A 24454-nucleotide genomic window follows, 5' to 3' on the forward strand; every position below is an offset into this window, starting at 1 on the left:
TGTTGGAAAAATTCATTTACCTTTCTAGGCTTTACTAAATAATCTGTTTTTTCATGCTCTAAAATGCTTTTCTTTTAATAGATTTTTTTTGGAGCAGTTTAGATTCATCTAAATTTTTTTAATTGAAAAATTTTTAGACTTTTTATTTCAAACAGTAAGTTGCAAAAATCGTACAATTCCCACATATATTTAACTAGATTACCTAATTGTTAACAATTGACCATTTTTGCTTTATCATTCACACTCATTCTCCTTCTGTGAGCCTTTGCCATGCACATACATTTTTTCTAAACCATTTGAAAGTAAGTTGCAAATGCTTTATTTTCTAAAAACATTCTCTTATATAATAAAGTTTTTTTATATATAAATAAAGTATAATTGATGCTGATGCAGTACTGTTTTCTTATCTACAGACTTTAATCATATTTCACTAATTGTTCCACTAACGTTTTTATAGCAAAAATTGTGTGTATGCTTATTCCGGTCCCGAAATCCAATCCAGCATTACATACTGCATTTAGTTGTCATAGCCTTTAATCGGTCTTATTTTGTTTTTTATTACTTGACATTTTTTGAAAGAGTTTAGGGTGGTTTGTTTTGTATCATGTCCCTAAATTTGGGGTTGTGTGGTATTTTCTCATAATTCAGGTCGTGCAGATTTTTAAAAGAATGTCACAAAAATGATGCTGTATTCTCAGTGAGTCATATCTGGAGGTACATGATACCCATTTCAGTAGTACATTCTACACGTAAGAAGTGATGAAGTAGTGAGAAGGAGGAGGGGTAACCAATTTGAGTTATAGTTAAGTAGCATCTGTACAAATTGATGACTTATTAGATAATTATTATTATTAAAAGAGAAGAAATCTAAGATGGCACCTCCATTTCTGGCTTTTATAACTGGAAGTAGAGCGTAGAGGGAATTCTGTGTTACCATCAATCCTGGAAGAAGTAAAGGTTGAAGAGTAAATGAGTGCAGTTGAGTTTGGGGTAGCTGAAACACAGAGTTTGTAATTCATTTAGGTAGGTTCTTGAGCACAAGAAAGAGTGTTTGATACAACTGAGAGATGGGCCTGCATTGGGGTGATTGGTGGTCTTCAACTCTTGGACCTGCGGAAGGTAGCAAAAGAATGGTACAGAGACAGCTTTTAGGACACTTCTAAAGAACCTGTCTTGTAGAGTAACTTATTTGTCTGGAGTACCTTCTTTTTTTATGCTGTTTGGTTGGTTTTATTGTGTATAACATGGTGATTCATAATATAGACGTCCTAAATATCTTTGGGAAATTAGAAAGTAAATGTTCCATTTATTGGAAATTTAATTGAAATCAAACTTAATGTATTTGTCTTATAATGGATAGCTAGTTAATTTTGTCTTTCTACTTCTTTGTCAAATATTACGTTACTTATTAATTTTAGATGGAAGAAGAACCATTTAACCCAGACTACGTTGAAGTAGACAGAGTGTTGGAAGTCTCTTTTTGTGAAGATAAAGATACTGGTGAGGTAAATATTTGGTAAAAAAAAAATTTTTAAGGAAGAGAAACCTAAAACTTTCCAATGCTAAAACTTACTTTTTAAAAAAGTTAATGACCTAAGAATAATAAAACGTGTTTTTTTAGTTTTTATTGATGTAGGTTAATATCTTTAAACTCTTTCTAACTATTTTTCCAGATGGTAAAACAAAAAAATAAATTTTTTTTACAGCCTGTTATTTACTATTTAGTAAAGTGGTGCTCATTACCATATGAAGATAGTACCTGGGAACTAAAAGAAGATGTAGATCTTGCAAAAATAGAAGAGTTTGAACAACTGCAAGCTTTAAGACCTGACACAAGACATTTGGTAAGAACATATCTTAGACAACTTGATAACATCCTAGTGCTTCTTTATTCAGCAGGTTTAATGTAATCTTTGAATTTTTAATTTAGTCTTTTGTATACAATTAATACTGTATTTAAAAATTTCTATGTAGTATCATATATGTATGTTAATTTAACTATTTCTCCATTAGTGGATATTCTAGTTTTTTGCAGTGCTACATTGAACATTATGCTCTCGTACAAGTTCCTATAACAATTCAGAATTCAGAATTTTAATTGTTTGGTCAGAGCATATGTGCATCTAAAATTGTGATGAGTATTTCCTTCCAAATTTCCCTCCAGAAAAGTTATGAACACTTCTACCTCATATCTGAATTTAATAACTTCCTTTTCATGTATAAAAACATCACATACATCAGTTTTAACTCTATTTAGAGTAATTAATTCTCTTATCAAAAAAATCTACATTATATTTACTTTTCCCTTCTTTTCTGTAAACCAGTTATTTATTTATCCATAACTAAATAGTACATCTACTTCCGTAGTAGCTTTATTTTTAAAACTTTTTGTATAGAATATTGTTAAAGGCATATATAAATTAGGCATACTGATTTATTATAGATTACATGCATATCTTTTCCCTGTTCAGAAAAAAAAATAATAGAGTCAGGTTTTGATTTTTTTTCTATCACAGAAACTAGAATTCTAGAAGTTTATGGCAAGTTGTGATATTGCTAATAATAACAACATTATTTCTTACTTTCATTTCCCTAAAACAGGATTGTTGTCATGTCAATCCAGTTTAGGGAGCCAACTAAAAGAAATTCACTTAGAGGGTACATCTTACGATTTTATTAAATATTTTGGCCTATCCTCTTTCAAATATAATTTGGTCTTAGAAATGTTTTACTTAAGAGGGAGTTTATATGTGGAAAGACAGGAACTGATCACTTTTGGATTAGCACAAGAGTGAGGCAGTCTTCCATGAAAAATTTGGAGAGGTGGTGTAAGAAAAGCAAATTAATTAATTGTTGCATGGAAGAGACTGTTGTTTTTATAATATTTTTTTTTCTTGTATTTTCCTGATTTTCTGGTCTTCTTAATTTATCTCCCAATAATACCCATAGTCTATTACCAAGAGAACAGCAGCTAATCTCCATTTTTTTTTTACTTCTAAATTCCTTTCCTTGAAGCAGGAAAAAGAACGTGTTTATTAGTTCAGGAAGGAGTGGATCAAGGGATATTGTAATAGGGAAAGATTTTCTTTTTGGGGTGGAGATGGTGCAGTGTGTCTGTACAGTGTTGAATAATGGTGACAGTGAACATCCTTATCTTTTTCTGATCTTAGGGAGCAAAGCATTCAGTCTCAACCATGATGTCTGATGTTAACTTTGGCCTTTTCAAAGATGTACCTTATCAGGCTGTGGAAATTACCTTCTATTCAAAATTTAAAGACAGTTACTATTAGAAATAGATGTTGGATTTTCAAATCCATTTCCTGCATCTATTGAGAATATTATATTATTGATTTTTAGTTTGTTGATCAACATCGATTAATTTTCAAATTTATACCACCTTCTATTCCTGGGGAAAACCCCACTTGGTCATGAGGTATTACCTTTCTTATTATATATTGTTAGATTCCATTTGCTAAAATTTTATTGTGAATTTTTTCACCTGTGTGCATTAGTGATATTGGTCTGTAGTTTTCTTGTAATGTCTTTGTCTGATTTTGGTATCATTCATTGAATAAGTTCAGGCATATGCCTTCCTCTTCATTTTTCTGGAACAGTTTGTGTAGAACTAATTTGGTCTTTAGATGTTTATGAAATTTCATTCTAATGCCATATAATGTTTCTGTTCCTATGATTACTTTAAAAGTATTGTTTATGAGATGTACGGAAAATGAAAACATTTGAAATACATCATTCATTCTTTGTTTTTCCACTAAGGATCGTCCTCCCTCTAATATTTGGAAAAAACTAGATCAATCCAGGGAGTATAAAAATGGCAATCAACTCAGGGAATATCAGCTGGAAGGACTCAACTGGCTCTTGTTCAATTGGTACAATAGGTATGTAGTATGTCAACAAAAAAATGTTAGTATGTGACAAAATATGTTAAGTAAAATACGTACTGCTTTTCCTATAACTGTCATGGACTCTCTGTTTTTGAAAGTGATGTTACTTCCGGAAGATATGTAAAGTATAATTTAGGATTTTGACTGCAATTGCTTTATTTAAATGTATACCAATCTAATTAAAGACAGTTAGTGGTTTGATTAATAATTAAATTTGAAATACCTTTCTTAACATCATAAAACATCTCTGTTACAGAATGTTTTTCAACTTATCAACCTATATTTTTGTCTGTCAATAATTGAGTCTAGTTAGTAAGGTGTGACCAATTATATCTGTAAGAATTAAGTCTTTTATTTAACATAAATCTTCAAAGAAGGAGGCTGTCAGCAATTGCTAAGGAATTGAATACAAAATATCAGAACTTAGTAACAAATTACCCCCTTTTATTATCTACTTTTTAAGTTGTTCAAATGCTTTATGGAATATTATCTTACTTTTTTTTTATTGAGATGAAAAGATAATTGCAAAGAAGTAAAAATGGTACCATGACTGAGAAAGAAGTTTATTAGTGTATACAAAAGAGCAGATGAAGGCACTATTATCAATAAGAATAGTTGAATTTGATGACACTTTTATTCAAAATAATTTTTTTGTATATTTACTTCTCACATGATTCTTCTGAGTTGTTCCACTTAGTAATGGTGAATCATAAGACTCAGTCAGATGGAGTTAGGGAGACCTGTAATCCCATGCAGTGTATGGGATTTCCCCTGGTTTGTATTTGTAAATGTTAATCATTATTTTCCGCAAGAGAACCTTCCAGGTAAAATAGTTAACAAAATACTTTTCTTCTTCCCTTTGGTACCCTTTCACATTTGGTACCCTTTCACATTTTCTGCATTGCTTGTTTTAAATACCACTTTCTTCAAGCCCTTTATCACAACCCTATCCCTGTCACTCTTTTTGTGACTGCTTCTTAGAGGAGGCTAGGGCCAGCCAGTAGATGAACTCGTTTAAATTCTTGCCTGCCACCCAAGCCTACAAATGTAATTCTTAACCTCTACCCCTGTGTATCAGAAGTTCAAAAGTCCCTCCCCAGGACCAAGACCAGTGCTTCCACCTCAATTCTTAACATGCATCTCGTCCAGTCTTCTCAGAAGCTCCCTTCATTCAGTTGTCATTCTTGGCTCTTATATCTTCAAGCCATCTCTGAAGACCAGCGCCGTCCCTTAAGTCTGTGAAAAAATTTGGATTTAACCTATGTATAAAAGTAATAAAGAAAAGGATAAAATGTCTCCTTGTTCTCCTTTTCCTTCTAGCTATCTCGATCCCTCTTTGTCACTTCCTCGGTAAATTTCTAGGAAGAGTTACCTGCGCGAGCTCTGAAACTCTTAATTTTCCACTCCACAGGACGTTTTTCAGCCCTAATTTGCTGTCTGCTGAATCGGGTAATAGTTGCCTCTCCTTCCTTCTTTAAACTTTGTCCCCATGCTCACTCCCAACAGCTTCTGGAATGTGACTCTCTCCTAGCTCTCCAGTGCCTCTGTGACAATTCCTTTCAACAGTCTTTGCTGAACCTTCTTCATCTGCCTATGTTTGCAGTGTTGGTCCTTCTTGCCCCACATTCTGTCTTTTTCTTCTCAGCTGACATATTTGTTCTCCCTAAGCCGTATTCTACACCCCTCTGTGCTTTCACTTATCAGTAATATTCGAATGATCTCATACTTTTGTCTCAAAAAGGATGTGAACCCCACATCTTATTCCTGTTTGCCTCCTGTTATCTAATGTCTACCAGTGATCCTCGAAACACAACAGATGCAAAATCAGTCTTATCATTTCTTGTTTTCTCCATACCAAATGTATTCTTCCTCCATATTTTGCATCTCAGTTGAATAACACAACTCATTTCGTCCCCTAAACTGAAATCTGGCTGTCATGTTCACACTGTATACCTGGTTGATCACTAGGTCCCGACCATTCCAACTCATAATTAACGTTGGAATCAGTTCTCTCCTCTTAGTCCCTCGTCTCTTGGTCCAAGTGTCCACCCCTTCTTTCCTGCAGTATCACTACTTTCCCAATTAGTGTTCCAAGTTCTAGTCACCTCACCTAATGTCCACAACGGCGCTAGAGTAAACTCCAAAATACAAACCTAATCTAACCAGGTTTTGAAAAAAAGTGTTTCAGTGACGTCCAGTGCATATTAGAATGATGTCTAACCTTCTGTATTTATGCCTCCTGCTTCTTAGTATTATCCCCTCCCTTTACCCTTCTCTCAAAAACCATATTAAACACCTTGTGGTCTCCTAGTGGATCAGGTTCTGGACACTTCTGTTCCTTTGTTGTGTTCTCTGTCAAACACTGATCTCCTGGTGGTCTTCTTGTCTTGAATCTCTTCTAGCCAGAGTTTGGCACTTACTCCTCTCAATAAACTTAATACTGGTGAGTCTAACTGGGTGTATATCATAATCATCTATGGATCTTCTTTAAAAATTACAGCTGTTTTTATTCTGTTCCATACACATTGAATCAGAATGGATAGGGGAGGGCCCCAGGTTTCTACCTCTTTCAAGCTTTGTAGGCTCTTCTAATGCACAGCCAAAGTTGAAAATCAATGCCTAGTAGCACATTGCATGACTGTTTATTATTTATTTGCAAGGCTGGCTTCTCTAATAGATACAAGCCCCTGGAAACTAGAGAACATGCTCTATTTCTTTTGTATCCCATCTTCTCATACTGTCCCTGAGATACAGAAGGTATTTAATAAAATGCTTCCTAAAGAAAGTATTTAGTTTGCCTTGCTCTTGCCATTTTACTCTTTAAAAAATCAAACATCTAATGGGTGGTATCTTTATTTTGGAGCTACAAAAATCTGTAGTTTTCCTTTTGCAGGATTATAATAAAACTAATCATAAGCCTACTCTGTGTTTCAGCAACTTTTACATTTTTATGAATGCAAGTGTTTTAACTTGACCTTTAATTATTTTTGTATATATATCTTTGAAAACATTGTAGTATATAGAAAAACCCAATGTATGCTTGGATAATATATTTGTTTATTTCAGACGAAACTGCATTTTAGCAGATGAAATGGGTCTTGGCAAAACCATTCAATCAATTACATTCCTCTACGAAATCCTTCTGACTGGTATAAGAGGACCTTTCCTGATTATTGCTCCACTTTCTACTATTGCAAACTGGGAGAGAGAATTTCGTACATGGACTGATATTAATGTTGTGGTTTATCATGGGAGCCTGATTAGCAGACAGATGATACAGCAATATGAGATGTACTTCAGGGACTCACAGGTGTGTTCTTGGTCGTTTTGTTTGTTTGTTGAATTATCAGGTTTGAACAAGACGAGCATTACAGATTAATGACTTTCAAATTTAGGGTAGATTTTCATTGCCTACTTAGATCTTACTTAAGTCTCTCTATTCATCATATTTATTTTACAATAAATTTTAGTAGCTAAAGGGAACAGTGACAATAGTAGTCAAGTTGGTGCTCTAGTTCAGTATAAATTTGGTGATTTATACAAATGTACAAATTTGTATCTTTAATTTTTAAACTAGAACGATTGTTTTACTTGTTTTAAAATGACATTAAATTTAGAATTATGATGGTCTCTTTGTTCTTCTTCCAGTTTTTCCCCCACCATTTTTAAAAATTAAATCTCCAGTGAACACCATGAGTTTAAAAGTGCTTATTGATGTGAAGCCATAGGTTCTCTTTTGTGTTCACTGGATTTTGATCTTAGACATTTTGAAAATTTTGGTTTGTTTTATATATAGATGCAAGCATACCTCTGTATCTTTTCACCTTTGGATTGGTTATTGCAGTACTGTGGTGATTTTATGGTTTTCTTCTCCCATGTATCTTAGAGGAATATTTTTAATTTTAGTTTGGCCATGTACTCATTAGGAAGAGATTTCCTATTTTTCTGCTCCATACACAGATCATAAATTTAAGAGATGGAATTATAAGAAAGAATTGTCTGACAGAAAGTTAAGACTAGAAGACATGAAATGCCAAGTTTTAAGTGGTAATATGGCTCTTTATGTAAAAACTTTTATTAAGAAATAAGAATCAAAATCAATGAAAACACATTTTACACAAAATTGTACTTTTTAACTGAAAAGGGTTTATCACCTGGCAGTCTACGTCTACCTCAGTAGCACCTTAATATTTTTCTTTCAACAATTCTTCTGTTTTTATATGGATTGTTATAATATATGGCCAGGCCATGTGATGTGATATAGGTTGAAGTAAGGCAATATGCGTAGCCTTCTACTTTTGCCTCCCAATTATAACTGTGTTTGTGCCTTTCACCTCATTTTCTCCTCCTTTTGTGGTTGAAACAATTACATTTCCATGAAATTAAGCATCTACAAATCCTTTAATTATTTCTCAGTTCTATTGAAAACTAGCATCTTTGTATCTTTGGAGCCTGTGACATCTTATGTTATAGTTTGATTTCCTTCCATAATGTTCTGTTATTATTAATCATATAGATGTACAGTTTTAGAGCTGCATGGTATCATATAAATGAGTTAAATATCAGTTTTCACAGAAGGTGCAATTAAAATATTTTGAGATTGTAACAGGTTACAATTTTAGTATTTCTCATGAATTTGGTATGAATATGATAGCCACAATGCTGGAAGATTCTGGATGTGTTGTATTCTTAGAGTATTATATGTTAAATATTATATGTTTATGGTAACTGTTATACATTCTTGGAAAATATTATCTGAGGGGTTTAAAATTCCAAAAGATAAAGATATCTCAATGAAACAAATAGGTCTATACTTTAAACATAGAAATGACTTTCATGATCTCTTTTAAGTATATTTTAATATAAGTTAAATGAATATTTAACTTCTGCTTTTTTTCAAGTTACTAAATAGCTTGAATCACAGTAGTAATAAAATTGTGCTGAATTGCCCACGAAAAGTAACAGAGATAATAACACTAATAACCACAAACATTTATTGAGTATTTACCATGTGCCAGGCATTACTCTGAACAGCTTACATATAATATTTCACTTAATCTTTGTAACGCCAACCTTGTAAATAGGTAATAACATTACTCCCAGTTACAAATGAAGAAACTGAGCTAAAAACAAATTACATAGTTCCCCCCAAAATCACAAAGAAAACTGAGTTTAATAAACCCAGCTCATTTTTAATTAAGAGCCCTTGTTCTTAATGTGACACCAATTTAACTGTGTACATTAAAGCTCAGGTTTTAGAGCTGTATAAATACTATATAGCCTTATACTTTACCTATTTTAATAATATTCTATTGGAGCTGTTGTTCAACTTAGTGCCAGTACATGCAATCAGTGTGAATTAGTCTAAGATAATCTGAATTAAAACCTAAATCATAACACACTATCTTTCATTTCTCCTAATTCCTAATAGTTTATAGTTTCCAGTCCATTTAAACATTCTCTTCACTTGGATTCCAGGTTTGCATATTGTCCTATAGTACCAGCTGTGTCTTCTGAAGCCCCCTCTACTGGTCCCTTCTCATCTTTTCTGTATCTGAACGTGGGGTTAACCCAGGTGTCAGCCTTCAGATTCTTTTATATCTATAATTATTTCATCAGAGAGTTCATTCAGTCGCACAACTTAAGTACCATCTGTGCTACTGGAAAGTCCAAAATCTCTGTCACCAATTCTAACCTCTTTTCTGAATTTCAGAGTCATGTCCAAATGCCTGTTCAACTACTTCACTTGGATGTCTGAGATGTTCAGACATAACCTATCCGAAAGCAAAATCCAGAATTTCCTCACTGTAGTAAATAGCAGCACCAACTTCTAGTTGTTAAGTTAAAAACCTTAGAGACAAACTTGAATTCTCTCTTTATCTCATTGCACTCCTATCCATTAGCAAATCCTGTAGCTCTGTTTTCAAAATATATCCAGAATTGAGCACTTCTCATGACCTTCAGTGATGATCTCTTGCTTCGATTCCTATGACAGCCTCTTACTTGGTCTCTCTCTATATCCTTGGGCCATTTCAGACTCTTCTTACCACAGCAGCCAAAAGGGACTCTTGTCAAATCGTGACACTTTTTGTCTCAAGACCTTCCAGTAGCTCTTTGCTCAGAGTAAAAGCCAAAGTCCTTACACGTACAGCCTCCTTCCCTCCATGCTCACTGGATGTCAGCGCTCTGGCTTTCTTGCCATGATCTGAATCCTGCCAAAGATACTCCTGCGTTAGGGTCTTCACACTTGCCATTTCTGACAAAAACGCTTTCTTCTGTAGCTCTCTAGATATCAGTAACATGGCTTCCTCCCTCATTTTCAGGACTTTGCTCAAATGTCACTTCTCAGTAATGGTCTCTCAGCCACTCTATAAAATTGCAGTGGTCACCTCTGACCCCATAATTTCCACATCACTGTTTATTTTATTCCACGGCCTTTACCAATTTCCAATTTCGTTTTTTTTTGGGTTTTTGTTTGTTTTAATTTTTTGTGTTTTTTTCTTTTTTCCTTAATGCCTATGTCCTACATTCACATCACTGGATTGTAAGTCCCACTTGGATAATTATTTTTGTCTGTTTACTGCTGTATCTCCATCAGCTAGAACAAGGTCTGGCACATAGACACTCAATAAATATTTGCTGAATAAATGACTCGAGTGGCTAATTTTGATATTAACTACTTATTTGTCATTAATATGTGTGGACTTATAGATGTAAGTAATAAACATTAATACTGAAATTTCATTGGCCACATTGGGTAATGGTCACTTATTCATTGCCCTAGAATTGTTATCAGAACTCTTAAAAATTATACAACATTTTATTAAGGGATACTTATTTGGGTATAATTATAAATTACATAATTGTGTTGGCATAATTTTTAATAACATTCTTAAAACACAGTGACCTATTACAGTTTTAATACTAAACTTTATTTTAAGGAAGTGTCTGTATATATAAAATTTCAGTGGAATGACTTTTAGCAGATGTCATTAGATTTATTTTTATGCTATTTGATACGAAGTAAAACTTATGATCAAGATATTCTAGCAAATTACTGTATTTGATAATAAATTTCTAGGGGCGTATCATTCGAGGAGCTTACAGATTCCAAGCCATCATCACCACTTTTGAAATGATTCTTGGAGGCTGTGGAGAACTTAATGCAATTGAATGGCGATGTGTGATCATTGATGAAGCACATAGATTAAAAAATAAAAATTGTAAACTTCTAGAAGGTCTGAAACTCATGAATCTGGTAAGTAACATCATTATTATGACTTAATTTAGCTTCTTAGCTACATGGTTAAAAGCTTAGATCATCAGAGATAATGGTAAAAACTTATGCCTTTTTAAATTTTAGAGTATTGGTATATCTGATTTCTACCTGTGGTGATTGAGATATTTTTGCTTTAATTAGTAAGAAAAAAAAAATCTCATTTGTTTTCTAAGTCTTAAAATTTTTTAGCTCTTTCCTCCAGAAAGCTTTAGTAATTAACATTTAGGATGAAAAAAAAAAGAAACCTGTAGAATATGCTATTAAGGAAATAAGACCATAACTTTTAAGCCCATAAATTCTTTAATAAAAAGTCCTCTCACCAAAGTTGTAATATTATTCAGATCATTTATGATAGAGGGATAATGTTCCTACACAAGTCTACATGCTTACCATATGTTGGTTATAATTAATAAATAGTATTTTTAAAAGTCATCTTCTTAATGTGTATACTTCTTTCATATCAAAGCGGTTTGTCTTTTTGTTACTTTTGATTCAATTAAGATCACATAACTAGTATATGAGCACTTGAACAAATACCTCAAATATACCGAAGTACATACAGTAAACATTAAAGTGCTCCTTACATCCATCCATTCCCACCCCTAGTTGCATTCCTTACTCCCCGTTTCCTCCAGTATTTGCAGGTTGGTGTGTATCTTTCTAGACCATTTACTAGCACATATGTACACATGTAGATATATAGATACATGTACAAATATTTAGCTAAGGAATTTAGAGGTATTTGTCAAGTTGAATTTTAAATAATTTGTACTATTATTATTTAAAATGTTCTGTTTATTTCCTTCTGTTACTATTATGTTTTACTTCTAATGCAATTCTAGGTTAGAAGCATATTCCATTCAGCCCTTTACATTGTTGGATTGTAGCTTTAATGATCTGAGAATTTGTTCTTGTGCGAAAATCAAATGATCAGCCAAATTATAAAGACTGAGCACAGTTTTGTATACAAATTTCCAGACCAGGAATGGTTGAGTACAAAAGAAACAAATAGCCCCTTTATTCTTAAAATACTGTTTCCTTGAGAAAAATCTAAACTGCGGTTCTGAATTATTTAAAACTCTTTTCTTTTAAAAGCATGAATAGGTAAAAGTATGCAAAATCGGGTATTAGGAGAATGATACAGAGTTTTGAAAAAGTGATTGAGAAGTAAATTAATAAAGATTTGTGGATAAAGATGCATTTTGAATTGATGCTTGAAAATTTTGGTCAGAAAAATATTTGCTTTTCCAACACTGAACATTTGATAACCTACGTCAACTTTCATCTAATTTTAGTATTGTGGTGTTTGACGTGAATTATTCTTGCTTTATATAGGAACACAAGGTGCTTTTGACTGGCACACCTCTCCAAAATACAGTTGAAGAACTATTCAGTCTTCTTCACTTTCTAGAACCCTTAAGGTTCCCTTCTGAATCAACATTTATGCAAGAATTTGGGGATCTAAAAACAGAGGAACAGGTATCCTTTTGGTCTCTGTGAATTAGTGCATCAACTCTTTTTAGCATTGTAATTATTGTGTACGTATGTGTAATTGAATGTGCATGTATATTATCTCCATCGTTTTTTGTGCAGGTACAGAAGCTTCAGGCCATCCTGAAACCGATGATGTTGAGACGATTAAAAGAAGATGTGGAAAAGAAGTTGGCCCCTAAGGAAGAAACCATCATTGAAGTAGAACTTACCAACATTCAAAAGAAATACTACCGGGCTATTTTGGAGAAGAACTTTTCCTTTCTATCCAAAGGCGCAGGGCAGACAAATGTACCGAACTTGGTCAATACCATGATGGAGCTCAGGAAGTGCTGCAATCATCCTTACCTCATCAAAGGTGCTGAAAATGATGGCGCAGATGCTTGTTCCTTTCAACGAATGCTCATTAAGAAGTTGGGGTGGCTGTTAGGAGGAGAGGCAGTAATCCTCTGAGTCTTTATTTCAGTCTGGAGTTCTGGGGCTTACAAGAGTTCTAGAACCAGGGGCAGTGTGCACTACTTCAGCACAGGGTCCCACGTTACAATGCCCCGTCACAGGTGTAGGAATTGGATTCAGTCTAATTCAGATGGAATTTCTCCCCCAGTTCAATCCTCCTCACACACAAAGGCAGCAAAGCCCATGTTTGGGCTTCCACATTCACATATTTTTCTCCTGGTTTTTTTCCAGTCCAGGAACCCCAGTTAGTTTCTCTCAATTTTTGTGCTATAGTGTTATTTTTAATGTCCTGTCAGATTCTCCGCTGGCGTTCTCTCCGTACAACGTTTGGGTCTCTTCACTTATTTCTGGGAATATACTCCGCATCTTACTTTATCCAAGACAAGTTATTTCTTAGCCTAGTAACTAAGTCACTGGTGATCCTGGTACTGTTGTTATGACTAGACAGGCAGAGGGAAGGCAGAGAGCCTAGAGGGAGTATTCAACAGTGACTTGTAACGTGACTTCCCTTTAAATTTCTCTTGTTTCCTTGTTTTGATGGCCAGCAGGGTGTCCATAGACACATCCAGCTTGTGAACACCCTTCAGTGGTGATCACTGTCATCTCGGTGTTGAAATATGAGATGTTTGTTTAAACACATATGTTGAGGTTAGGACCTAACCTATGTCTAGGTTAGGACATTTTCATTAATTCTTTCCCTAATAACATTCATGAGACATTTAGCAAACATAAACTTACATAAGGCACCATGCCAGGTGTCTGGGGAGATAAAAACATGCTTAAGACATTGTCCGTATCCTCAGTGAATTAGCAGTTTTGGTGGGGACTTAGCCAAAAATGTAAATGATTCTAATAAGTACCTGCCATCAGAAAATTTTAATTTGTTGCAGGAATTCAGAGGAGCACTAATTCTGACTTTTGAAAAATTAAAAGCAACTGGGAGTTGCCTACATTTGTGCATTAATCTTGTACTTTTTGGACAGGTGCTGAGGAGAAAATACTTGGAGAATTTAGAGATACGTATAATCCAGCTGCTTCTGATTTTCATCTTCAAGCAATGATCCAATCTGCTGGTAAATTGGTCCTTATTGATAAATTGCTTCCCAAAATGAAAGCAGGAGGGCACAAAGTGCTCATCTTCTCTCAGATGGTACGCTGCCTTGACATCCTGGAGGACTATCTGATACACAAAAGGTAAGGCACACAGTCCATTTACTGAATCCTACTGTGAATTATGCTAGGTTTGTCATTAAGGTGCTGGCTGCGCTGTACTGTAACTCACCTTTGGTCACATCTTTATCTAGATAGGAATCCAATCTATGAGGACAGATTGCTTAGGATTATGTGTCAGGTGTTTTCTTAACCTACTTATGTTGCAGTCATAGGCGGGATTAAGGAGACTGATTTAGAAAACGTTGCAAACTGACAGGTATTTGACCTAGGAATGGGTTTATAAGTGTACATTTTACACGATTTGTAAACTTTGTAGTAAAGACATTTTAAGCAGATTTATAACCATCTTCAAAGTTGCAGGAAAACTGTTCAAGATCCTTTGCAGATCTATTTCATTGTTATAACTAGAACTTGCTGTACTTTGATTGTTATACATTATATAAAATTTGTTCATGATTTAATCTTTTCTGATTTGTTGATATTAGCCTTTATTTTGTTTTTTGGGTACATGACAGTCTTAATATTGTCTCATCAGTATTTAGATAAAAAAGGATATTGATCAGGATATTTTATCACAGACCATTGGTGATCTAATCAGATTTCAGAATATTTATATAAAAGGGAATCTGAAGATGCACCTGTAGATTTTAGTTAGACCATTATATTTAAAAGTAAAGGTCTATACTAGTTTATAGTTCATAGATTATATAGTTCATTTTTATTTTTCATTTTTATTTCTATCTCATTTTTAGTGTCAGTGTTCCACTCCTCTAATCTCATTCCAAAATATGTACTGTTCTCAATTTTATACCATATAAGTAGAAAGAAGATTAAATTGCAGTATTACTAAAAATGGCCATTCTTATCTTGTCTTGATGTCTTTACACAAAAAAAATTTATAAGGTAAAGATAAATTTCTGTTATGATGAATTTCATGGAAACCTCCAAATTTCTTTAATGTCAAAAGTAACATTGGAAGTCACACCCCATTCTCTAGGCACTAGAGACAACAGTGGAGCTGCTGCTGAGACTAGTAAATTATACGTGTTAACAAGTATCTTGAAATAGAAGATTGTGGCAAATGTCTCGGTATTCCTCTTCCAGTTTCTAAATTTTTATGTATTTCATTTTTATTGGTTTGTGAGTTTTGTGTTAAATGAAGGATAAAAGAAGTTAAAAGTTAATTGCTTGACAGTAATGATTATAAGGAAACAGCATTGTAGTTTGCCCTTGATAGATTTATAGTTTACAGTTAAGCATATCAGTTGAGAGAGTACCATTATTGAGACAGAGAGAAATGTTGGTAGGCTTCTTGTGTAAAGTTTTTTAATGTCTTTGTTTCTTGTTTAAAAAAAAAAAATCATGAGATCAAAGTAGTTTTATGGCCTGCTTTTTTTTTTATTCCAATTCTAAAGATGGTGTTCATTGTAATGGTATTTATCCATCAGGAGTGAGGAATGCAGAGATTTTGTATCTTTACATTACTTTGTATTTCCTCCTTAGGACCTACACTGAGAAGAGTAAAACCATTAAAAACTAGTTAGGGTAATATTGCTTCTAAATTTTATCGTCAACATATTCTAGGAAATTACATTGGATAGAATGTGTCTTCGTTTTCATTATATCCTTCTATCTAAATTTATTGCATTTCATTTGATAGATATTTATATGAGCGAATTGATGGAAGAGTGAGAGGGAATCTTCGACAAGCTGCTATAGATCGATTTAGTAAACCTGATTCGGATCGATTTGTTTTTCTTCTGTGCACCCGAGCTGGTGGGTTGGGCATCAACTTAACTGCAGCTGACACATGTATAATTTTTGATTCTGACTGGAATCCTCAGAATGACCTTCAGGTAAATAATTTTTTAGCTAAGACAATTTATTTTTAAATCCATGTAACTATTTTTGATAATCTACCTCTTATTTTTATCTGGACAGGCTAACACGTATGTTTCCCTAAGAAATAGCTGTGCCAAATAAAATAGCTTCAATTATTTTAATTTTAATTTAATGACAATAAAATATACTTATTTAGTTATCTCACTAACTTCTTAAAAGGCTTACCTACTTGAGTACAGATTTGTTTGAAGTATATTATATAAATATGAAAGAGGCTGAAGCTTTAAGAATAACTTACCTATAAAAGATAAAATTTTTAGAATTTTACTTTCTTAGAAATAAGTGTTTGCTTATCCTAATTTCAAGCTTTCAATCATCATATAATACAGTATGCATAGAATTGAGTCATAATGTAGTATGCTTTTTATGAAATACTATAAAAAATTAAGGTATACATATAAGTTGAGACTGCTTGGACTTCATAGAAACAAAATAATATTAATTAGAGTGACCAAAGAGAGTCAGAGTTTGCAAAAGAGAAATTCGTCTTTTATTGACCGTCATAGTCTTAATTATATTGCAATTAATATTACTTTAAATAGATAATAACACCAAATATAATAAATTGTTACTGAAATTATACCTGGCTTAATTAAAGATAAGGTTTTAACCTTTTATTTGTGTAACTGTGTAATGTAGTTCAAAATATCAAAGCTGTATCCAAAATTAATAGATTAAACCAGGGACAAACTCTGTAGAAAGGAATCTCTACAGTGTTAGTAAATATCGGGGGGGGGGGTGCCAAAAAAATGTATACAAGTAGACACTTTGGTCAACATTGTTCAAACAGTAGTTCGCCATAATCAGAAGTGTCTGAACGCTGATGGTAACCATTTTGAGCACCTCTTGTAATTGCAGAAGTCAAATATGACTTGTATTCATCTTTTGTTATCAGTATATATTGAGTATTACAATTTTAATGCAGTTTTCCTTTCTTAAAATGTATAAATTTTTTTGGCATCCTCTATTTTTGATTTTGTAGGCTTTCACACATTTTTTGTTTGTTTGTTTGTTTTTACAGTCCTTTAAATATGTAATATCCATTCTCATTTGGCAGGCTAGATTTGTCCACAAGCTGTAGTTTGCCAATCCTTAGATTAAATCCATATCATAACTACTTCCTTTTGGAATGGAGATTTATACCTACAACTGTCCACGGTGCATGTGTTCTAAAAGTTAATCTGAAATCAAATAGTAAAGTCATATTTTAGAACCTGAGGAGGGAATGGAAAAACTGTACCAGATTCCCCAAAGTCTCTCTCTCAGGTGGCTTTTCCTGCTTACTGCTAATGTAGACCTATCTAGTCTTTATAGACTAATAAAAAAATAGGCCTCTTATACTTTCTCTAGACCTGGAGCAGAGTTGTTCATGCACAGTTCTGAGTTTTAGTGGGCACAAAATGGATATGGATAAAATAAAGATGTCAGCAAAGGATATAGCATCAATGCCACCTGTAAATTTTAAAACCAAATTAATGATTTAATCTGAAGATATTTGGAAGATGATTAATAATTTGTGAAAAAGACCATTGATTGTGTAGAACCTTTAGGGTCAAAACTTACACAAATTTTTTTTTTTATAAAGATTTCATTGGGGAAGGGGAACAGGACTTTATTGGGGAACAGTGTGTACTTCCAGGATTTTTTTCCAAGTCAAGTTGTTGTCCTTTCAGTCTTAGTTGTGGAGGATGCCGTTCAGCTTCAAGTTGTTGTCCTTTCAGTCTTAGTAGTGGAGGGTGCAGCTCAGCTCCAGGTCCAGTTGCTGTTGCTAGTTGCAGGGGGCGGAGCCCAATATCCCTTGTGGGAGTCGAGGAATTGAACTGGCAACCTTGTGGTTGAGAGGACGCACTCCAACCAACTGTGCCATCGGGAGGCAGCTCAGCTCAAGGTGCCTGTTCAATCTTTGTTGCAGGGGGCGGAGCCCACCATCCCTTGAGGGATTCGAGGAATTGAACTGGCAACCTTGTGGTTGAGAGCCCACTGGCCCATGTGGGAATCGAACCGGCAGCCTTCAGAGTTAGGAGCACAGACCTCTTAACCGCCTGAGCCACCGGGCCGGCCCAAAACTTATACAAATTTTAAGTTTAGTTGGAACTCAAGATAAAATATGAAGCTCTTACGTACTCTTGATATCTTTACTTCAAACAAATATACATATTAGATAATTAGCTCTCTCTTTAAATAAAATTAGGTCTCCAGAGTCAGTCACTTTCAGTTTTTATCCTTCCCTCCCCCAATTACCCAGTTGAACTAAATATATATTGAAAAGATTGTTGATAACAGAAAAGAAATTTAGAAATTTAGGGTACAGGTTTAAAGGATGAGCTGCCAACAACTAAAAAATTCTAGAGTTTATGTTCCTGTCTAAAATTATATTGATGACACTGTCTTTAAAATAATAATTCTTCAATGATTATATTCTCTGAATTATGAGCTTAAATTTTAACTTACAGCTGACTGTGGGATCATTTCTTACTTTAGTGAACTCACCTTCATTAGTTTAAAAAGGTTATAGCTAATTTCGTAGCAAAAAGTTCTAAAAATTCTTACATACTTTATATTCTATGAAATATTTTACTGTTAAATGCCTTTTATGTAATGTTTTTTATGCTATTTTGTGAAATAAATTGAATCTATAACTTTTCGTTTTTTATAGGCCCAAGCTCGTTGTCATAGAATTGGTCAGAATAAAGCAGTTAAAGTCTACCGACTGGTAACTCGGAACTCATACGAGAGAGAGATGTTTGACCGAGCCAGTCTGAAACTGGGTCTGGATAAGGCTGTGCTGCAGAGCATGAGCGGAAGGGAAAGCAATGTTGGTGGGGTACGTATATTTTCTTTTTCCGTTGGAGCTTTTGTGTTTTTGTTTGCATTTACTTTTAACGTCAGGTAGTATATTTAATTTTGATTCATACCAAACACGAAATAGATGGTTTTATGTAAGGAGGGATTTCAGAATACTGCGACATTTAGTTAATACTTTTCATCCTGTTCTGTCTATATAACTCTAGAGCTTATGAATTCTAAGAATGTGTTTTCAAGAAGACGTATTTTTGCTCTGCTTTTAGAAAATTTGTATCATGGCATAACAAAATAGAATTTGTGTATTATTTCTATACAGTTTTTTCTTTTCTTTTTTTTAACTTTCAAACTACTGGCATTGGTTTTGTCTTGTTATATAAATGACGTTCTTTGGCATTTTCCCCTAAAGTTTGTTGTCTTATATCTTGTACTTACAACCATTATAGAATCCTGGTACTGAAAAGAACCTTCACAGGTTTCCTGCCCCATAGACTATGTTTTAACTGAAACCATTTTAGGCAAATGGTAAATCTTATTTTAAAGATAGTAAAGAAGAGTCAGCAACGTCAATGTATTCTTTCAGAGAATTCTCTCTTGAGTACATCTCAAACCCCAAATGGCAATTTAAACAAGACCTCAGTGTTTGACATTCTTTAGGGTTATTTTCTCATTCTATGAACTTTTAAAAATATTGTTACCAAAATTGTTTTCTCTTTAGATTCAACAGCTTTCCAAAAAGGAAATAGAAGATCTGCTTCGAAGAGGTGCTTATGGTGCTATTATGGAAGAGGAAGATGAAGGTTCTAAATTCTGTGAAGAGGATATCGATCAGATTTTACTACGTCGCACAAAAACTATTACAATTGAGTCAGAAGGTCGTGGGTCAACATTTGCTAAGGTAACAGTGAGTGCTATTTTATATATATGTACTGGTAACTTACGTTCAATGCTAAAATAATTTAACTGTCTCTTTACTAATTGTTTGCAGAACATCTACTTTATGTTTAAGTAAATTGAATTATCTCAAAAGAATTAGGTAATCTTTTTCTTCATTTTTTCTGATCTCTCATATCAAATTTCCCATGTGCTCTTTTGATCTTAGTGACATGGAATAAGTATAATAACCAGAAGTAGTTCTAAGTATTAATCAAAGTAGAACATTTGAAATGAAATTAGAAATTAAAAAACATGTGTCAAAGTTAGAGCAAAATATAAGTAACAGTAGAGGAGGTTAAATCATCTTACATTAACTTGTAACACAATGGTCCCCTTATCTATGACTTAAGTCAACCATGGTACAAAAATATTAAATGGAAAATTCCAGAAATAAGTCAAAAGATATTTTAAGAGAGAGAGAAAAACCACATTCACATAGCTTTTATTATAGGACATTGTTATAATTGTTCTATTTTATTGTTAATTTCTTAGTGTGCCCAATTTATAAATTAAACCGTATCACAGGTATGTATGTATAGGGAAAACCATAATATACAGGGTTTTGTACTATCCGTAATCTCAAGCATCCACTGGCGGACTTGGAATGTATCTCTGGAGCATAAGGGGGTCGGTATACTACAATTTAAAGTACTTACAAGAGAGAAAGGTTTCTAATTTTATTTTAAATATATAAATCTAATATGCAGACAGTAAAACAAAATTTGACTTTTGAAGTGTTAATAACTATTCTACCCTATCTGGGGAAAATATTAAAAGTTTACTAACTGCTTTTATATTTGTTTTTCTTTTCTTTCTCTCTTGCTTTCTCTTTTCTTTGCACCAGAATCTATATCTGTCGTTCATCTGAAGAGTTTTTTATTGTAGCGTTATGTCCCATCTGCAATGATTCCTATAGGTTTTTTCCTCTCCACTTCCTTTCTACATTTTCTTCCTTCTCCATCCCCCAATTTGCTTTCAACCCAGAAATCTTTATCTTTATGGAGAGCAGTGTGTTTTTGCAGGTAGTAAAGGTGCTACACCAAAAGTAATATTACCAGTTTCCAAATGAAAATTTTCCTCTTGCATTCATTCAGCAAACTAATGAAATCTTGTGTGAAGTACTTAACAATGCTGGAAATACTAAAATGAAAGGATTCTAGTTCATGTAAATGTAAAGGGGGAAATGATTAATTCTGGGTAAAATGGGAGAGCAGAGAATCAGGAAAGCCTCACCAGAAAAAAATAACATTTGAGCCAAGTCTTGAAGGAAATGTGGATTTCATTGCATTTCAAAAGAGGTCATATTAATGAATCATATGTTGCTAAACTAAGAGGAAGATTTCAAGGCATGTTATAGGCCTGTCTGGAAGCACAGGATGAATTAGATGGAGGTGAAAATGAAGGGGTTAGGGAGTTTAGATCCAAATTGTGAAGGACTCAGAAAAATTCCATTTTGAGGAATTTGCTCGTGATCCTGGGGCTGTTAAAAAGCTTTTAAATCCCTTCAAGCAGAAAATGGACTTAGTGCGATCCAGTTTAGAAATTTAACTCCAGCATCAGTGTAGAGAATGAGTTTGAAAGGAAAAGACTAGAGTCAGGGAGATCAGATAAGAGGCTTATGTAGGAACTAATGATGAGTGAATTAGAGTAGTGGAAAACCACTTTAATTAACAGGTGTTTATGATCAGTTAGAAATTCGTGGGAGGAGACAGAAAATGACTTGAAATTTTCTGGTTCAAGTAGCTAGGAGGGTCCTGGTGTCATTAAGTAAGATAGAGAATGCAAGAGAAGGAAATTCATATGGAGAAAATAAAATATTGGAGCTGTTGTATTTGTGGCATTTATAGGGCATCCAAGTGGAGATGGCCATAAGAGTTGCTTCAGATAGAGGTAATAGAGTTGGGAATTATAAGAGAATAAATCAGAAGGAAGTAGTATTGTGGAAACAAAAGGAATACTATAGAAGTATAAGGTTGAGAACTAAACCTAGTCATGATTGGGTCGACGTACCCTGGCTGTAGCTTCCTTCCTGAGAAATATAATTTATTTCAGATTCCTTGGCTCTACCCAAGTCGTCAACACACTATGTATGCGTATTTCTCCCTTATGCCTGAAATCAGTTAATTTAATCAAAAGGCATTAGTCATAGAAATGGTCTTTGTTGGTTAGGCTAAGCATCATAGAGATATTCTTAAAGGTTGTTTTTTTGTTTGTTTAATCAGTGTAGGAATAGGTAAAGTACTTAATGACCACAGGAGATCCCAGGCTTTCTCATTTACAAAGTTAATGATAATAAGCATGGCAAGTCAGAACGCCAGGGTTTGAGTTCTGACTCAGAAGCTGAGTGACCTTGGACAATTAACCTTTACAAGTCAACCTTTTCTATAAAGAGGAGAGCATAATCATGGTTGGCCTTTCCTATTTTGCTATTGCTATGTGAGCATTATTTTACTCAGGTATACTCTAATCATAATATACTTTACTGATAACCAGCTGTGCTCTTCTAATGTGAAATACTTAAGCATTTAAATATCTATTTAAACCCTCAAACCAGGGAGTAACTGTTACATTTAAAAAGAGCTGACTGATGAGGTATAATTGCTGAAGAAATTACAGAGAGTTGCCTGTGATTGTTTTATAATTTGTTCATTTCCATATTTGTGTGGCAGTGCCACTATTGAGTGAGCATTTAGCATAGTGGAATATGGCGTGACTATATATAGTGGCACCGCTGATGTAAAGTTCATAGTATTTTATACCTTTTCCTGGAATTTCCAAAGACTTCGGCTATGTACAATTGTTTTCAATGGTATGGATAAATGAAGTAATTCCAATCTATGTTTCTTTGCATTATCAAATAGTTTTGATAAGAAGCTACGTATATGGAGCATTGTGCATAATAAGCCTATTTAGACTTAGTACATATCCATCAAATAAATCATTATTGGTAACTTCATTTGTAAGTTGTGGTGTCACCTAGATATTGTTTTGAAAGATTTTCATAAGGGCAATCAGGTGGATCCTTGAAATAGGAACTTTCTAGTCTGATTGAAAAAATTTTGGGTATAGAACAAAAGACTTAGAATTGCTTAATTTCCAAAAGGCAAAGCAAAAGTGTCAGTATCATGCTTCAGATGGACTGCTTATTTGTAAGGGCTCTTCTGTGGTATCTACTCTCCTGCTACTTTCTGATATGGGAAGATAGATTTCACCACTTAAAAGTCTTTCCTTATAAATAATTAAGGGTTTTAATGATTAAAAGAATACATTTAAAGAAGAATATTTTTCTGGGAGCTAGGATATTAAGATGTAACATTTGGAAGGAGTCGGTAAACCTGTAATGGATGATAGCTTCCACAGGCATTGCATTTCTGTAGGCATTAGTCCGTTATTACAATCCTTGAGAATTTTGTTAGTCAACTTGAAAATGTTACATGTCAATTAACAGTAGAATCTAGAATTATTTACAAATATAAAAAAGTGATTTGAAAAATAATTTTATCACTTATAATGAATATAACAAAAGCTATTTAATCTTTAAGTGTAGTTTCTTCCAGGCAAATTATTTTAATTATCAACAGTTAATTGGTAGCAGAATAAAAATGATTATCCACTGTACGCTAGAATTTTTTTTTTAAGTAAGCAACCATAGAGTAATATTTCAGAAACCTATTTATTTATTTATTTACCTATCTATTTATTTATTAAATATTTTATTGGGGTAGGAGAACTGGACTTTATTGGGGAACAGTGTTTACTTCCAGGACTTTTTTCCAAGTCAAGTTGTTGTCCTTTCAGTCTTAGTTGTAGAGGGCGCAGCTCAGCTCCAGGTCCAGTTGCTGTTGCTAGTTGCAGGGGTCGCTGCCCACTATCCCTTGCGGGATTGAACTGGCAACCTTCTGATTGAGAGCCCATTGGCCCATGTGGGAATCGAACCCGCAGCCTTCGGAGTTAGGAGCACAGAGCTCTAACCACCTGAGCCACCAGGACTGCCCCCCATTTTTTTATTTTAATGACTTGATATTTAATTGCTTTTCATGTTAAATATTCTCCAATTCATGTAAAGCAAATGCTCATTTGCTACATTGCTTAAATTTTGAAGCATATATCAATGAAATTATAGTACAAAATAAACCCTATGAACTTCAGTGAACTTTTTTCAGTGTTCATAAAAATTGATGAGTTTATATTAATGAAGATTTCAAAGTATGGATATCATATTAGTTAAAAAATTTATTTCTGAATTAACAAAACGAAGTCCCCTCACAGCTTAGGAGCTACTTGAGCAGTTAGATGATGTCTGTTTCTCGTACTCATTCATACTGTTTCTATGAATTGTCGTGTACTTTTATGCAGGTGGCTGTCTACTTTTTGTTTTATTGAGCTAATTAGACTTTGTACTTTTAAGTTGGATGTGAGTTTTTAAAATATGTTGTTTATCATTAAGAAGTGTCTCACTGGATTATTTCCTATTGCCACTGTAACAAATTACCACAAATGTAGTGGCTTAAAA

General features: G+C 33.7%; 1 protein-coding gene across 5 annotated transcripts in view; it reads left to right on the forward strand.

Moving 5' to 3' along the window:
* Positions 1–24454, forward strand: part of CHD9 (chromodomain helicase DNA binding protein 9) — a 150157-nt gene that overhangs the window by 79173 nt on the left and 46530 nt on the right. For all 5 annotated transcript variants that reach the window (XM_081031658.1, XM_081031659.1, XM_081031660.1 and 2 more), the window contains 11 exons: positions 1419–1505; positions 1707–1844; positions 3775–3896; positions 6969–7212; positions 10984–11160; positions 12517–12660; positions 12775–13030; positions 14112–14322; positions 15962–16157; positions 18860–19027; positions 19724–19903. In XM_081031658.1, the coding sequence (XP_080887784.1) occupies positions 1419–1505; positions 1707–1844; positions 3775–3896; positions 6969–7212; positions 10984–11160; positions 12517–12660; positions 12775–13030; positions 14112–14322; positions 15962–16157; positions 18860–19027; positions 19724–19903 (1923 nt within the window). The remainder of the gene's footprint in view (positions 1–1418; positions 1506–1706; positions 1845–3774; positions 3897–6968; positions 7213–10983; positions 11161–12516; positions 12661–12774; positions 13031–14111; positions 14323–15961; positions 16158–18859; positions 19028–19723; positions 19904–24454) is intronic.

This window comes from Rhinolophus hipposideros, assembly GCF_964194185.1.
Source record: "Rhinolophus hipposideros genome assembly, chromosome: 21".
Taxonomy (NCBI): Eukaryota; Metazoa; Chordata; class Mammalia; order Chiroptera; family Rhinolophidae; genus Rhinolophus; species Rhinolophus hipposideros.